Here is an 18,232-nt window from a genome sequence, read left to right on the forward strand (position 1 = left end):
CTGCTTTTCGGTCTGGTTACTACCGTTTATGTCAGAACCGGACACCGGTACCCATCCCTAGTTAACACTACATCATAAAATAATAAAATAAAGTCTTTCCTGAAGGAGACAGTTCTTCCTCTGAGTGGCAGATAGGGAACCAAGCCTAACGTGATGCAGCAGTGATATGAAAGCATTCAGCTCAGACACAATAAAATAACACAAAATCAGCGCCTGAGCAACATGAAGGTCTCATCTTTTTCCAAGCCACTTGTTGATATTCAGTAAGAACAAACAGCTGCATATATATTGTAAGGGGAGAGAAAGATATGCTTGAGATTTCAGTCATGCTTAAAGCAATGCCAAAGGTTATTGCTGTGCTAGTTGCCCTTGGAGACCAAGATGCTCAATTCAGTCTGCAGAATAAATCCACTGGACAAACAGAGCAAACAACACAGTGATGATGTTTTTTTTTTTTTGTTAGTGTGTTAAAAACACCAAATCAGCTTCAGAGGCACCTTTGAGATTCATCGTGTTTAGACCAAGAGTGCATTCAATCATAGAGACCATGTTAGAGTTCACTGATACAACAGCTCTGGTCCTTTAGTAGAACTGATGGATGTTTCCTTTTTGAGGGGCATTTTTCAATGCAGGAGATTAAAAAAAGGCCATATTTCTAATTTGTTTTTCATGCAGTGTTCTGTAGTAGAGCCCTCCTGATTAACTGGACTGGTAAACTGGTAAAATAAAATCTAAATAATCTATCGATCCATTTTCTCACACTTATCCAACATGATGGCAGAAAAGGAGCCACTGTCCCCCCCATTCTCTCTTCACACATAATGAAGAATGTTTCATACTTAATGTTTTTTAATTGATCAGCACAAGAATTAGACAAAAAATATAATTAGACAAAGATAACCCGAGGAAAATCAAAATCCAGCTTAAGTGAAAAGTTATTCAAACTACTTTATTAAGGGAACAGCTTTGAAACACTGCATGTTGTATTTACTTGGGTTCTTTTTTTACTTTGTCTAATTTTATAATGTGTTTAATGAACTGAAACATCGACGTGTGACTGTAAGGAAGAGGACTGCCTTACTATTATTTATATTATAATCTGTATAGCACTTTAGAGAACACCTTGCACTTTATTAAAGGCACCTTATCAAGCACTTCATTTAGCATCGCACTTTCAGCATGGATTTGCACAGTTAAACATTTGCACACAAGAAGTTTAATTGAATATTTACTGGGAATTTCAAAATCAGTTGCTAGCCTTGTTTCAGATCCTGTACAGCTGCTCTTCATCTAGGAACGTGGTGGTGTCTGTGAGGAGAAAGGAATGGTGATTGAGAGAACATAAGCTTTTACCAGTAAGGAAACCTGTGTTCTCTCCAAGGTGTTTGGGCAAATGTTTCCCCGGGGTCCAGACACCATTTAAAGGTTCCGGGAGAGACCATGGGTTAAGGGAGTGTGGGGAATCCTTTGTGCTTGGGTTTTTGGGGTTTTATAATATTGGGTTTGGTGTAGGATTAAAGTCTATAATATTTATTAAATGTGAAATGTATGTATTTATTTATTTATTCAAATTGGTATATTGTATACTGAGGTGGGAGGTTGGAATTTAAGAATTCACCTGTGAGTGGAATAATGGTTTAGTCTGTGACAGCTGAAGGTATTTAAGGCCGCCAGCTCTCATTAGAGAGGGTTGATTGTGCTGTGAAGAAGCTCAAGAGTGAATTGTTTTTAAGGAGAGCTGTATGGCAAATAAATATAAGTTTGTTCCACTAAAATTGTCCCGTTTCTCACTGTAAATCCAGCTGCTAAGGGCTGCCTTGTTATAGTGACAAATAAGCAAATAGTTTTTGTCAGCAGTATTGGTGGACATACTTTTTCTACTGTCAAATCTACACTCTCTACCCCATGTGCACGTGACGTGGCAGCCGTACATGAAGGTCACAGGTCGTAGCTCCTCAGCAGCCGTTATCACTGTGTCTGAAAAACTCTCTGAAGAAGCATGCCACACAAAGGGAGCTCGTCCTCCAGCTAAATTAGATCTGCATTGTTCAGAAATCGACTGAACAGTGTGTGTGTGTGTGTGTGTGTGTGGTGCTCCCTGTGCTGGCTTTAAACAGCGACTCATAGAAGCACAGGACTTCTTCATCATGCAGAGTGCATGTGCTGCAATCACATGATAAGTTAGCACATTTGCATTTTTAACACCTACCATAAATAACCTTGTGAGGCTGTGTGTGTAAACAGGGGCATCAGTGCTACACCAGCATGTGAGTGTGAGCTCAGGTCCAGCTGCTGTACTGTGATGTGATCCAGCTTTTAAAGGCTGCTGTATGCTACATCCTTTCTCTACAGACGTGAACACATCAGAATTACATCCCAGCATGAGACAGAACTAGTCATTAGTTCGCGCAGCATCCACACAGCTACAGGAAACAGCTCAGGCTGCTCGTTTCAGCCAATGTCATGATAAGACAGAGATGGAGACAGCAGGGAAGGTGAAATAAAGACATCATAAAAGAAACACAGGAAAAAAGAATGAATTTTGAAGTAGTGAATTTTTCCATTTTTCTGTTTAATGTACACAAAGAAGCGACTACAAAACAAACAAAACAAACAAACACTGTGAAAATTTAAAAGAGCTTCCACAGGAGCTCTGACCTATCGGGGCATGCAAACTGGAGCTATGGTGGCATCCTGTGGTGCTGGCAAAGGATTGTTTGGTCCTGCTGGTTAGCATGTTACAGTGCATGCCACATATGCTCCATCAGATTCAAATCTGCAGTTTCAAAGCTGGGTCAACACCTTGGCGGGGTGCAGTGTCTTGCAGGCACAGGCTGCTACCATGGGTTGGTGCCTGTCTTTGGTAGGGTTAAATGTAAAAATAATATCTACACATACAGCAGTAGTCTTAGATTTCTAGCAATACATTGCATTCTAATAACGTGATCAGTATTTGTCATGTTGCCTGTTGTGGTTGTGGCTGATAAGCACACTTGTAAACCCTGTAAACCAGCGGTCCCCAACCTTTTTTGCGCCACAGACCGGTTTATGTCCAACAATATTTTCATAGACCGGCCTTTCAGGTGTCGCAGATAAATATAACAAAATAAAACCAGTACCGGTACCAAAGAATGTATTCATAACACACAGGAAAAGACCCAGGGAAACAGAGTTAACGATAAAAATGATTAAAAAAATAACGCTAAAAACCGATAAAAACCTAAAACCCATGAATTTCACACCTGAGCCTCAACTCTCGCGCGGCCCAGTACTGGTCCGTAGCCCGGGGGTTAGAGACCGCTGCTCTAAACCACAAAAACAAACTTTTTACTCATTCAGCTCTCAAAAACTATGCTTATATTTTGTATTCAAACTGTGCATGACGTGAAAACCCGTCTCAGTTGTTTAGATCTTGCATTTTGGAATCCTTCAAACAGTTTGGACAGACTCAGCCACGGCCCTCGAGTGGGAGCATTATTCTTCTGAATGATGTTTATTTTTGCAGCAGGTATCAGAATTTGATTGCATTCAGATTGAGTCCGATGATTTGTTTAATTTCTTAGCAAAATCAGAGTAAAATCCTTCACATGCAGTGCACTGTACTGCAGAGATTTATTGTGTTAGTTCAGAAGTGACATCCCACTGCAGCAATGGCGTCTTGTTTACCTTCGCCTACAGCTTGGATCAGTCTGTAGTAGAGGAAAAATAAACTCATAGCCCAATGTCAGAGGTGGGAACTGAACAGCCTTGTTATATTGTCTCTGTCAAACTTTTTACAGCACTTTCTGCATATCTATCTACATATACTATATATTCAACAATCTCAAATACATATAAACTGAGTAATCCACAGTACATGGTGTTTAGTGATACCGACTTATCCCCACACACTGTGCTGAGGCTTTAACTTTGTGCCATTGAAGGTGTATGAACAAAAACACTTACAGGGTAGTAAAGATACATAAAGAGAGGCACTTGAGTGAATGCACACACACAGTTCAGGATCACAGTAACCCAAATAGTGGCAATGATATTTATGAGAGCGTGTGAGTCATGCAATCCAAAACAAGGCAGAGTGTGAAACGACTTCTTTAGAGCACAGTAGGTAGAGCGCACCAGTGGAGGGACTGTGGGAGGATGGTGGAGAAGCAGCCAGGCTGTAAATCTGCTCCATCTAGCTCTTAGAGAGGGTTGAGCATGTCTTCTTCCACAGCAGCTCAATGTCTGGATTTGAGCTCAGGAAGCTGTTTCCATTAAGGATTTGCAAAATATGTCAAAAACATGAAGTAAAATAGCTTGGGAAATTATCGATGTTACTTTAATAACATGCAGACTCCCTCTGGGAAAATGAATAGATTGCTAATGCCAAACTGATGTCAATGATATTTTTATCGTAGATCTATAGATTTAGACTTTACCACTGTGCAACAAATTTCTATCTGCTCAAGGATGTCCAGTAAGGTACGCTACCAGTGAATGAGTTAAGAACAAGTCTGCAACTGGGTGCCAGTTAACCTATTATAGCATAGCAGTTTACTATTGACCTTTCAAATAATACTGCATCTTACAGGGTTTGATAAGGTATGGCATTTTCCCAGTTGCCATACGTCACATCTTACTCCAAAGACGATTGCTTAGCACTAACATAAGTGACAGAAATAAGGCCAAAGTCAGTCGATCTATAATTAAGATGATCATTTTTTATAACGTGTTGCTAATAGACATGCCCAGATGTATTAGAGATCAGGGTTTGAACATCCTACAGCAGAATAGCCTTTTTAATTTGCCCTGTAAGCTTTGAGCTATTGGCTCTAGACTAATATAGTAACAGCAGCTAAACTATGAGGTCAGAATGAAGTATGTTTTTGAGAGCGGGTGTGTAACTCAATATGCAAAAACAAATGAAGAGATTCCCCGTCACCTTTCTCTACTGGGCCTTTCTTGCTTTACTAGACTGGATCTGCATTCCCAGATTGAGTCTCCGCTCTTCAAAATGATGCAAATGTAATAAACCTGTTGTAGTTTGACCCTTTCTCATGAGAACACTTATTGAAGGATTTTGGTGTCAAATCTATCCTAAATAGTATAGGAAGCCATGGTTGAAATGAAATGTAATGGCGATAATGTGTTTTTCTCTATTTTGTCTTCTTTCTCTTAGTTTATTGCCTTCGTGTCTTTGTTCTTCATCCTGGTTTCCATTACCACCTTCTGTTTGGAGACTCATGAGGCTTTCAACAAAATCATCAACAAGACTGATGTGGCGCGGGACAGCAACGTGACCGACTCAGGTCCACAGTATGAGATCGAAACGGATCCTGCTCTTACGTATGTGGAAGGTGTTTGTGTCTTCTGGTTCACCATTGAGTTCCTGGTGCGTGTGACCTTCTGCCCAGTCAAGTTGGAGTTTTTTAAGAGTCTTCTTAACATCATCGACTTCGTGGCTATCTTGCCTTTCTACTTGGAGGTTGGGCTGAGCGGCCTTTCTTCAAAGGCTGCCAAGGATGTGTTGGGTTTCCTCAGGGTGGTTCGTTTTGTTCGTATTCTGCGTATCTTCAAGTTAACACGACACTTTGTGGGACTTAGAGTACTGGGCCACACGTTACGGGCTAGCACCAATGAATTCCTGCTGCTCATCATCTTCCTGGCATTGGGAGTGTTAATTTTTGCCACAATGATATACTATGCCGAAAGAATCGGCGCCAAGCCCAATGATCCCACGGCTACCCTCCACACTAAGTTCAAGAACATCCCCATCGGCTTCTGGTGGGCCGTGGTAACCATGACAACACTGGGATATGGTGATATGTATCCAGAGACCTGGTCAGGTATGGTCGTGGGCGCATTATGTGCTTTAGCTGGTGTGCTGACGATAGCCATGCCTGTGCCCGTTATCGTCAATAACTTTGGGATGTACTATTCTCTGGCTATGGCCAAGCAGAAGTTACCCAAAAAGAGGAAGAAACATATCCCTCAAGCAGTGCAGGGAGGGTCCCCCACCTACTGCAAAGCTGATCTCAACACCACCTGCAACAGTACTCAAGGTGACCTGTGCCACGTCAAAGGGAGCAGGGTACTAGAACGCAACCGTTCAGGTAAGACCATATGTTTAGACAAAGGTCATATGGAAAACAGAACTAAGACGCTTTGTTTAACAGTTAATTCAGATTACACTGAAGGGGGTTGTTTATGTAGTGACAATGAAGAGAATTCATGAGGGACTTCCTTTCAGTTAGAAAGCCGTGGCCATCTGACAGATTCTACTGATTTCCCCATGTGACCCATAAGCTCCAAAGCAGTTTCCCTACAGATGACTGAGCTGTTTTTACAGCACCAATGCCAAAGGTACAGAGAGTGGGAGATAAGCATTCAGACTCCTTGTTTCCAAGTGTTTCTTCCTGTAAGGATTGCTCATTTGGTGCTCAGACCGTAGGTGGCTGTTTTTCCCTCCAGTACCATATCAGTAATTGACTCTGACACATCTGATATTGATGGAAATTAATGTTGACCTCTGTATACTCGCTTTCTTTCAATTCTAATACAGACATTCCTCAGGGTTGGTGCTCCCTACTATCTGTTTATTAAGTCCCTGAAACTTACATTTAATAACCGCAGAATATTTCATGATTCATTGACTGGATGCACAAACAGAATCATTCTGCCATAGTCACCTCTCGGATTTTCTCAAAGGTCATTTAGAATTTAAGGCTGCAAAGATACTTTCCTCTCATGTGTCCTTTAGATAGGACATATAGATACCAGCTTTGTACTGAGTCTGATAGTTCATACAACCCCCAACCCTATGACATCAGAATATGTTGTTGTGTTAACTGTTGTTGGTAATGGCACACATATTTCTTTTCCAAATCATACAACTTGTTCTGAACAATTACATATTTTTGCAGTTTTTAAATCAAACAATCACAGTGTAATCAACGTACAGAATTGTAGCTTTTAATTCAAAGAGTTTTACAATAATGTTTGCATTTACTGTTTATGAATCACAGCCATAGTTCCCATTGTCAGAGGCTCAAAGTAATTGGACAAACTAACATAATTTTAAATGAAAGGATTCAAAACAGTCCTTTCAAGTCTGGAGCCCATGGATCTCATTAAATGTATATTTCCGCCACTGAGACACTCTGCTAGGTCTTTATTTAATTGCCACTCGTTTGTAAGTTGTGCCTTCAGTTTTTGGTTTTGCTTTTTTGGGGGAGGGGCTCCTTGCACTGATGTCTCTTTGGATCAAATATAGAGAATTCACCTGTCCAGGTAACATATATGCGAGTTAATTCATTGGAGCCATGAAGGTGCATCTGAAATTAAGACTATATCAAACAATTGACTCTAATTCCTGAACAGATAATACAGTTTTTGCACCCGTTCAGTTAAAGTCTGCACCAATCACGTCTTCACTGTTTGATTTAAAATCTAATACGTTTGAGGGCACAGATGTATAAATCTGTGTAGCTATGGTAATTGCTAATGCTCCACACTGGTGTTATTTAATCTTGATACTTTTTCATCTTCACCATCCCCCCCAAAAAATTGATATGATTCTCCTGCAAAGGGAAACACTGCTATACCAAGGACCTCCACTGTCATCCACAAACTATTAGAACCACGTAAATGTACCAGCCCTTCAATTTTATTACATATTTAATCATAAAAATTGACATGGCCAATTGTGAAACTGTCAGTACGTGTCTTTAGTCCCCAAAGAGGAGCTCTATGACTGCCAGAGCATGTAGTTACACGTTAAGAAGAATGTATTAGCCTGATCTCCTTCCTAATAATGGATGGAAAATGTCACTCAAATGCACAGTCATAGCTCTTTTATATAGACAAGGCAAAAACGACATCAGGTTTTGGCTCTATGAATTATGCTGTTTGGCAGGGTTTTCCTTTTTGGGTAAGAATGGAAACATCAGTCTCACCTGTATCTTTTCACAAGGTTAAAGTAAAAACAGATTTCTTGAAATCTTTGAAATCCACAGAGTGTCATCATTCCATGGATTCAGATCGTAGTTTCTTTCTGTTGAAGGCAGACGTGAGGATTGTAGTTTCATTGCTTGATAACTTCTTCTGTTGTCATGTCTATGAGGGAAAAGTACCACAAAATCATCAGCTTGGTGTAAATTGCATGAATGAACAAAAGCAAATATGGATGTGCAAATGGATTTTTCTCTCAGTTCTGTCTGTAGACTGCAGCGGGGGCAGCGACCTCACCATGTCTCCTGAGGAGAGGGTTCCCATGCGTAGGTCCAGCACCCGAGAACAGGACCGCCGGAGTGGGGGGACCTGTTTCCTGCTTGCTGCCAGTGATTACACCTGCCCTGCAGACGGAGGGATACGAAAGACAGGTAGTTTAACTGATATGTAAAATTTCACTTTTTTAATGTCATTTAATTCAACATCGAATTAGAACATTGTGATGTGATTTTATAAAAGTATTCTAAAAAGCATGCAGATCTGTTGTTTATTGGGAAATCATTGTCAAATCCACGCTTGCTGTTGTGCACTGCTACTGATTAGTTGTTTGAATCATCAGTCATCATTAGTAAAGTTCAGTTTCCTGGAACCACCGGTCTGAATAAACCGCCTATCATTTTAGAAGGTACTGTTAAAATCACAGATACTTGTCCAAATGCTCATCAGCTGATCCATGTCCTTAGTGAGTGGCACACCAACATCCCAGGAAGGGAGGAGGCTTTATGTTCAGCCCTAGTCAGCTCAGGTAACGTAACCTGTTGACGTGCTGTCGCGACTCTCCACAGACACACTGCATAACATTTTTGGCCTTTCTAAGGGGCAAACGCATCCCGGCAGCTGACTCAGAACTGTTGCTTTCTTCACAATTTATTCCTGTTTTCTGGTTGCCTGGAAACAGTTGAATACATTTCTGACCCAATGTCTTACTTTTTTGGCTGTGGACTGGTCCACTGTCCGTCCACAGAATGCAAAATAATTGCCAAGTACATCATCTGCCTGTAAGGTGATGATACACCAGCAAATAGTTTTTCACTGTCAGAGAGGATAAAAGGTTAAGGAACAAGATTTTAGTCAACTCATAAACATATTTATAGGGTAGGGTATAAATCACCAATGGATATCAGTCTTATAGCTCTGGCTACCGTTCTTACAAATCCTGTACTGGCTGAGCCCTACCAAACATCATCATCAGAGGATCTGCAGGAAAGAGACGAGGTTTTAGTTTCTGTTTGTAACTCTTGGCCATAAAGCTAATATTTATTTCTAAAGACTGAAGCTAGCTAGGAAGAGAAGCTTACATTATCAGCTCCTGTTAGAATTGATAAATACACTATTTATCAGTTTCTTAAACTTTTTCTCTTGTACCTTTGGTTTTTACATTATTTAGCAAACCATCAGTTCCAATAAAGCAGTTCTTTAAATTTGAGTTTGCAGAAAATTGAAGAAGTCACTTTCCCAAATATTATGAGTTGGAAATAGCTCTGATTGCATGACTGAAATAATGTTTTTCATAAAACTACAGGAATAAAATTAATCTTTATTTGCTGTCAGACTTGCCCTCCTGAATTGCATAGCACATGTCACCTTGTGCCAGTACATTGTGAAAAGGTCAGACTCAGAAAGGGCTTGCTAACACTTTGACCCAGCCTAAAGGTTATTGTTAAGTTACACCTGCTGAATTTCCTAAAAGTGTTGTTGCTGTTCTGTATGATATCAAAGGCAGAAAAGGTCAGGAAACTAGTGATGGGATTTCCGGCTCTTTTTAGAGAACCGCCTCTTTCGGCTCGGCTCATTAAAAAGAGCCGGCTCGTTCGCCCCCTGAACCGGCTCTTCAGGTTGTTTTGTTGCTTTAATTAATTAATTATTAACAATAATATGAAATTATGCACAAAAGTAATTACTAATGTAAAAAAAAGAGTGGTTTTATTTATACATGTTTACATATAAATATATGCGGTGGCCCCTAGAGACAAAGCACGTACAAAATCCAAAACACATTTCTAGTGTTAACTGAACTTCCAAAACAGAGCTACTAGATCACTTAAATTACACAATTGAAAGCATATGTGTTTGTGTATTTATACACAAGCACTCATATATATTCAAATAATTAAAAAAATGTTCATTTACCTGTTACTACCTCACACCAAATCCGGTCGTTGGTACTTGCTGGCTTGTGTAGCCACGAGGTAACAAAAGCTCAACACTGCCCCCTAGCATCCTGGAGCACCTCTGTTGTGTTTTGTACGTGTTTTGAGTTTTTATGTGCTTTGTCTGTAGGAGCCACCGTAAATATACTTTTATTTATTCACTCCACATAAAATGTAATAAATAAATCATATAATACAAAAACCAACTATTCACAGTTCAACTTTTAACTATTTAAATTTTCAGCTTTTTCCTTTTAAACAAATTTAAAATGAAACAACACAAAACACTGCAAACCACAACACAATTAAATATAAATTAAAATATGAAAACAAAAAGAACATGCACATTCTCTGTCATATGGACCTGCATGAATAAACCTTCTGAATCCTTTATCATCCACAGCTGAAAATAGTTGTGGATGATTACTATACCTTTCTAATGTGACGTTGTTGTCCCTGGCTCTCTCTCTCTCTCCCTCCCGCTCTGTTCCTGTGCTACTGCGAGTTTAATTATCGCCCCTCCCCCCTCTGCCCAGCAAAGCACAAGGCTCGCGTGCGGAGTGACGTGGAACAAAAGTGCCAGAGAGAGGATGAGAGAAAGAAAGAAAAAAAAAACCCACGGCTTGCGATGAGGAGCCGGCTCGCGTCGTTCACGTCAAAGATCCGGCTCTAAGAGCCATTTCATTCGCGACCGACACATCACTACAGGAAACAAAGCACATAAATCAAGCAGCTCGCAGAGCAGAGATTAGTTCAGACTGCAGTTTTTTTGATAGATGCAGATTATCTCTGCTAAATAGAGAACATACCAAAATGTCATTTGGATGCTATGTGAAACATATGTCATTCAGATTGCTTCTTCTATTTACCTGCAGAGACATGAATCTTGTGTTAATCTGCAAAGTAAAGTGGAAGTTTTAAGCCTTGGCTAACTGCCTTGTATGGGAAGGTAGCTGCATCTCCAGGAGCCTAGCTGAATATCCGGCTCCTAATATTATTGCTGTAAAGCCACCTAGCACTCATTGGATGGCAGGCAAATCAGTGCTTCTGTTCCACTGATTATTTTGCTAAAGCACCCATTATACAAGAATTCTAATGAATGCAAATCATTCATTAGGCTTGCTAACAGAGCCTTATTTTTCATTGCATTAAGCAAAAGAAACAACAACAACAACAACAACAAAAAACAACTGCTGATGGCTTTGAGGTGGTTACTGGAGTAGTCTAACAGGTTAACCTGTCCACATCTTCAGCGACAGCGCATCATGATTTTCAGTGAAGTCAGGTGAGCAGCTGTCCCTTTTATCCATCGTGGTTGCAGTTGCCACCACACTGACGGTAATGCATAAAACATGGGTTCCTTTCTTGTTCCCGCTACCTGTTGGCTCAGACCCAGGCTCTCTTTTGTTCTGCTCGCTTGGCTCGTTCTGAAAGAGCCCCAGTTTAATTTGCACCCATGCTCTCAGTGAATCAAATGGTGGTGTATGCAGAGTGGTAATGAGGCAACATTTCCATTTGCTGTTCCTCATCAGCCGATTGGCATGCTCCATTACTGCGCTGGCTGCTGTGGCTTGTTTGGTTATTTTGAACCCAATGCAGATTTACTGATGTGCATCACATGCAGCATTTTCAGAAGTTTGAGCTGTTGTTGTTAAGATGATTGAATTAAGGTGTGTCGATTATCATCATTATCAGTATGTGTCTGGATTCATACACACACAGTAACATTTGATACATAATCTAAGACACATGCATGTTGTTCATGTTAAGCTACATATTGTGGCTCAATATATGAATTGGTGGTTTATATGTGCACTTGTTAACTTTAACCGTTCCTTGGAAATTTTATCCATTTCTAATGGGAGAAAATACTAATGATGCTGTCACTGGTGCCACAACATGAACGACTGTTTTTTTCTTCAGCCCTAAAGTTAAAGAGTTATAATATCTCTCATTTAGCTAAAACGACTCTGACAGAGTTCACAGAGGTATTTCTCAGGGGTGGAGCTTGCTGTGCAAGTTACAGAAATACAATTACGAAGGAGCTCCGCTGGCTTGCAAAGTTCAAAGAACTTCAAGATACATACAGCTTCAAATGGCAACACATAAAGTTTCCAAAATAGATATGCTACTTACTAATTACCTAGCTAACTACAGGGTAGCACGACTGCTCTATTATTAGTTTAAGTTTTCATTACAAGCACCAAGAAACAGAAACACTGTCTACAATATAAACAAAATCAAAAGCTGACTCTTCCGTCCCATATCAACTTTTCATTAAGTAACTAAGCACCACTTTTTCAGAGGAAAGATTGTCAGTAAAGTGAAAGAGAAATGAAGTAGATTCCCAGCATCAGAGGACTGACTACAAATCCCACGAATGTTCCTGTTGTGCGTCCAACACTGGCCTGATCACTGACCTCAGACTCCCTAACCAAAGATAGCTGTGCAGCTTCTTTCTTCAACTTAATTTCACCAAAGCTGCCATCTGTGACGTCGTGCAGCTATGAGGGGCATCTCTGATGAAATTATGGACACGTCGCTGCCGCTGATAGAGAGGAGCAGCCACACGCCAGTAGAAACAGATAACCTTTACCATGACTAATTCACTAGTTCACTGACCATCCACGAGTTAGCAAACCTGTGGTCCAAGATGCTGCAGAACAAATCACAGAGCTTTCTTTTCTGTATCAAGATCTGCAGATGTGGGTCAAAGCAGGAACAAGTTCATTAAAGCAGAATGTTTTCTTAAGAATCTACTTAAAGGAATATTGATCTTTTTAAATGACAGCATTTTGTACTGTTGAAATTCAATATTTCATCTTAAAAGTTTTAAATAAATAGCACAGCTGGCCAAACAGCAAACACAAGTGAGATTCAACTCTGACATGCTAAACTGCTGGCATTGTTACATTTTTGGACCCTAAAGAGAAAAACATGAATACTGTGCATGGTGGGGCTTTAAAGTCTTCCACTTTTTCATCGCTCAATTTTAAAACATTTAGACGATTTGATGTGGCATAGAGATTCTCTTGCCATCTGAAAATATAATATTATTGGGCAATAAATTGATATAGTAGTGCATTGTTCAACAATAAAAGTAGCCTTCTTTTCAACATCTGCTGTGACGACAAGGCTACCAGTAACTCCCTGCTAGCATAGCATGAATGCAGCATAAAGAACAGCTCGGGTTTAAAATGTCGCCACACAAACTTATTTTGTTTCAGAGTAGGCAAAGATTTAAATAAAGAGAATTTAATTTAATTATGCATCGATTTACTGCACGAACTAAAGATGTGAACAGCTATCGGTGTATCCAGTGTTGTTTGTATTTGTTGTAGATGTAATGGATTTCATATTTCAGTTACTTCAGCAACAATATAGATAGTTTGCACTTTAAGCAATCTTAAGAAGCACTTTTGAGCCAGTCAGGTTGTTTCTTCCTGTCAAGCAGCTCCAGGCCTAAGAATTTCAATATGCTTTATGGCCAGTGTCATGAAATGTGCTGTACATGCACTCACCATACAGTATGCTACTGTTGCTATGTCTCACTCCTGTCTCCTGTCTTGTCTCGGTTCACTCGGCTGGCTCGGATTTGGATCGTTGCCTGCCTGCCTGCCTGCCTGCCTGTGTGTGTTCATGTCCTGTTCCTGCACAACCACCTCCACCACCACCACCTTTGTCGCCCCCCTCATCTGAAGGCTATGAGAAATCCCGGAGCTTAAACAACATAGCGGGCATGACTGGCATGGCTGGTAACACTCTGAGGCTGTCTCCTGTGACCTCGCCCTATGGATCGCCCTGCCCGCTACGCCGCTCTCGCTCCCCTATCCCTTCCATCCTGTGAGATGTCCACCTCTGGACCGCTTTGACCCCAACCAACCCATATCCGTTCCACTAACAAACCACATCCCTCTGGCATCAAATCCGAACTCTGTTTAGTTCTTGTGACTAGTGGAGAAGTACTCCACCATCGTAGCCAAGAATCGTGTAAATGTCTCGAGTAACCTGAGCAAGTTCTGCGCTTTTCCTTCGAGGTACATCTGCTTAGCTCACATTCATCTCCTGATGTACCTTTTAGCTCGATATTATCATAATGTGAGTCTTGCAATAAAAAAACTGTTACTGGTGGCTTCAGAGGTAGCAGCCATAACGTGTAATAAAGGACATTTATTAATCAGGGATATTAGATGTTGTTATATTTAGATACCTTGAAATAGATGTGCTTCCAGAAAAAGAAAGAGAGATGTCACTTTGTTTTAACCTCACACAAACTGTGACTTTGTTGATGGTAAACTGTGTTATAATTGGGTTGGAGTTGGAGAGGAGGGGCAAGTCACTTTTCACCCGCTGTTGGGCCTGCTCATGTTTTTGCATGGATCATCCTGTAACCATCGTCTTCAAGCAGCGTGCACAGAGGAGGGGAGGAGAGCTCGAGGATCTGTAGAACAGACTTGGAGTTGTTTCTATAAAATGTTGTTATGTTGGGATTTAGGCGAGGGAGGGCGTACCCGACTCGTACCATGTCTCATTTTGCCATTGGCTTCAGCAACAATCCACCGAGGAGACTGAAAACACAGAAGCCCAGCTGGGCCTTGCTTTCTGCTCATTTGCTGCTATTTCTGAATAACTTTCTCCTCCTCTGTGTCTAATTTTCTTTTCCCTCTGACGTAGTGCCACCAAATCTGTTGTGTTTCTGGTTGTTTACTCACAGATAACTGCAAAGAGGTTGTCTTTACTGGTTTTACACAAGCAGAGAGCAGCGTTCTATCTTAATGGCTTGAAGAAAGGCACCGCCATAGTGGAAAGGTAAAGGAATGAGGGTGCGGTGCCATCTCACCCTTTTCTTGGCTATTTTTCAGTGTGTGTGTGTGTGTGTGTGTGGGGGGGGCATAGTCAGGTAGCATTTTATTCATGAGACAATGTCCACAAAAAATAAATAGATGTATGTCCCCAGACTACACAGTTGAAAGTGAAGCTAATCAGTCTTTTTGACAATGACAGGCATAAGCTGCCTCTGCGTACCAACAGGTGTGGGGAAGCAGACGTAACCATGCAGCAGTGTGCCTCGCCCATCACTACAGTATGTCTATAGAAGTAGCAGGAGGTTGCTAAGCAACTGGCTCACAACTAGATGCATCTTCCACGTAGCTCGGCAAAAAGTCAAACTATCAGAAAGAGGAGCTTGTCTTTGTCTTTGCACCTAGTTATTGATTCACGCCTTACATGAACGACCCCAGCACACAGACGAGCCTTTAGAAATAAAATTTTGTACTGTTTTGATTTTTGTGCATATACTTTTAAACAGACAGCGTGTGCATGGTGAGATCTGATGCATTTCTTTCATCCAGACATGTGTTTATATTTTATTTAGACAATTCATTTCCTATTTGAATAACAGTGGGATAAATTGTCATCAGTATGAGGACCTATTGCAGTGGGAAGACCTCATTTGGAGCCATAAGGCCACGCCTACAGGACAATAAGGATGAGGACGCACCCGAAAGCCACTGACTGACAGGCTGTCGGTGAGCAGACTGGAAGACTCACAAAAAATTCTTATTTTGAAAAGGAGAGGAAAGCAAACTGGGCTCGTCCTTAAAAGAGACTATCTAGTGCGTAGATTCTGCTCCTGTAAATACAAAACAACACAGCACATCTGGGCCATGTGGCTCTGTCCACACATCTGTCTTTTGATATAGCGAGTCAGGTACGAGGCGGCTCGCTGCTACGTTGCGCCGTTGACACTCTGAGTCGATCATATTTCTTGCTGTGATATCCCTCCTTGCAATAAATGTATTGAGACGCATCAGTCGAGGCACTTTGTGTTCAAAACAAGGAGTGTGTTCATATATGAAATTCCACACCGAGTATATACAGTGTAGAGAGGCAACGTTGAACAAATGTGACATTACGATCATCTCTGCTTTTGTTTCTCTCTGTAATTTCAGTAGGTTAATTGCTGCTGTGTGTAACTGTGTGTGTGCGTGCGTGTGTGCGTGTCCTAACAATCCAGGGTAAGGTCTATAGCTTGAAAGGCCCGGTCAGAGAAGACCAGCGAGTGGACTCGATGCTGTCACTCTTGTACATTTAGCACAAACAGAAATGAGACAGAGCTGCCCTGTGATGCAGTGCCGTTGTAGAAGTCCCCTCTCTACCCTGCGTTAGTGCTGCAGACGTTCATCTCTATACAAACCAAATTGTTCTGACCAGACTATTCCTCATGACTCCTGGTGGCTAACAAAAATAACTTGATTCTTCCAGATCTTTCCCCTTGTGGGGGTGAAGCAAACGTGTAGCAGAAGTTTACCAAGTTATACAGCGGGACTTCTAGAATGGCTACATCTGCACCGTAGCAATCCCACATACCCACACAATCAGATTGGATTCGCAATAAGCACCCGAAAAACAAAAGCACCGATCCACACTGTGATTTCAGGAGCCTGTTAAAACAGGAAGGTGAAGGAAAACGAGTGAAAAAGCAGCTGGAGAAGCTGCCAGGCGAGATCTGAAAGTGGCACAACCGGCACAGTTGTAGGCTAGCTGTTCCAGTGTCGCCCTGAACCCACCATCCTCCTCATGTAGTACACACGCTGCTTCACTCTTTGAAATGACAAAGGGGTACCGTTCTTTGTGTATTTCTAGGATGATGTTATAACTTGAAAAAAAAGGTGTTTATTTTTTTGAAACCAGAACATGTATTTTTGTGTCTTACTGTGGAGTACTTTGCTCTTTCCTGTAAAGTCCTGGTAGTCTGATGCTGTGCTTCTACATCGTGTCCTCCAACTGTCAGGCTTTTGATCCAAGTTCATGTTTCGTATGTTTTACTGTGAGCATAATTCTCGTTTTTGTAATTCTGTATTTGTGGAGCCTTTTGTTGGCAAGTGCATGCTGAAAAGAAAAATCATTATGTCAAATTGTAAAAAAAAAAAAAAAGATGACATATTGTATATCACGTTCAAAACAATGTGTATAGAGTAAAGGTAAATACTATGTGAGAGACTCACATAAACTATTTATCTTTTAACAGATGGTCTCTGTCTTTGCTTAATTTCACCTATTTTCTTCTTGGTTGTCAGAAAAACACAAATGTGTGTTTAACCTTCATGCACACCACACAAACCCTCACTTTTCATATAGGAGTCAATCGTCTCCACTTTTCTAAATTGAAAATCGACTTATTTCTTTTGATAATGCTTAACTTCACCTATTAAACCACCTTCAAACTTTCCCCTTTACATTAGTGACTCAGGTCTCTGCGCACAGAAAAAAAAAATCTAACCTGAATTGAAATTAAAATTAAAACTTTAACAATCCTGTTCTGCAGTGTTAGTCAGTGACTGGCTGCTCCTGTATGGGATCAGAACGATGCCACCATATCCCATAGTCCAGCCAATGATGCGATTCACATTCGTATATACGCAGCTGATCAACGTGGTTGACAGTCTCTGACAGCGTCCTCATGTGCCGGAGTTTTAGCGAGCAAAGCAGCTGATGTGGAGTGAAGCCAGGTTAATGACAACGTGTACAACCATTGGAGATGTGAGCAGGACAGACGGAACAACTGATGGGAAAGTGTGGACTTTATACCAGTTTTTAAATTGTGTTGATCGGCCACGTAAAACCAGAGTTATGATAAAATATCTGCAATGTTTGTTTTTCTTCCTGAATACTGTCGTTGTTTATATTTACTGCGGAAGAAACGGTAAAAACTGCGTTTTATAAGGAAAACGCTCGAAAGCCTGTGAGCAAAAACAACGCCAAAAAAAACCTCCAGCCTTTCCTATTGGTGGAAAAATGAAACCTGGTCGACCAATCAAAAAATGATATGGCAACATGACATTTAGTTGTTTAGGAAGGGGGAAGTTTTAGGAGTGACGGCAGAGATTTGCGACATTTAGCGTGTTTGGAGTCTGAACATAGTGTGTTGTCTTGTGTAGTTAGTGTGCAGTTAGTGTGCAGTTAGTGTGTAGTTAGTGTGCAGTTAGTGTGTAGTTAGTGTGCAGTTAGTGTGTAGTTAGTGTGTAGTTAGTGTGTAGTCAGTGTGTAGTTAGTGTGTAGTTAGTGTGCAGTTAGTGTGTAGTCAGTGTGTA

The 18,232-nt window shown here is 40.9% G+C and overlaps 1 protein-coding gene across 4 annotated transcripts in view; it reads left to right on the forward strand.

Moving 5' to 3' along the window:
- Positions 1 to 17,729, forward strand: part of kcnc2 (potassium voltage-gated channel, Shaw-related subfamily, member 2) — a 124,454-nt gene extending 106,725 nt beyond the window's left edge. The window contains exons 2-5 of one of the 4 annotated variants that reach the window (XR_006052852.1): positions 5,159 to 6,092; positions 8,190 to 8,360; positions 13,841 to 14,948; positions 15,541 to 17,474. Coding sequence is in view for 3 of the 4 variants with exons in the window: in XM_005944954.3 (XP_005945016.1) it covers positions 5,159 to 6,092; positions 8,190 to 8,360; positions 13,841 to 13,986 (1,251 nt within the window). In the remaining variant the exon portion in view is untranslated. Of the gene's footprint in view, positions 1 to 5,158; positions 6,093 to 8,189; positions 8,361 to 8,672; positions 9,813 to 13,840 lie in introns of those variants that run through there. The other 3 variants (XM_005944955.3, XM_005944954.3, XM_042213218.1) reach the window with 3 other exon arrangements.
- Positions 17,730 to 18,232: the final 503 nt, after the last annotated feature.

This window comes from Haplochromis burtoni, unplaced genomic scaffold (genome assembly GCF_018398535.1).
Source record: "Haplochromis burtoni strain Fernald_Lab_line unplaced genomic scaffold, NCSU_Asbu1 Contig_427, whole genome shotgun sequence".
NCBI lineage: Eukaryota > Metazoa > Chordata > Actinopteri > Cichliformes > Cichlidae > Haplochromis > Haplochromis burtoni.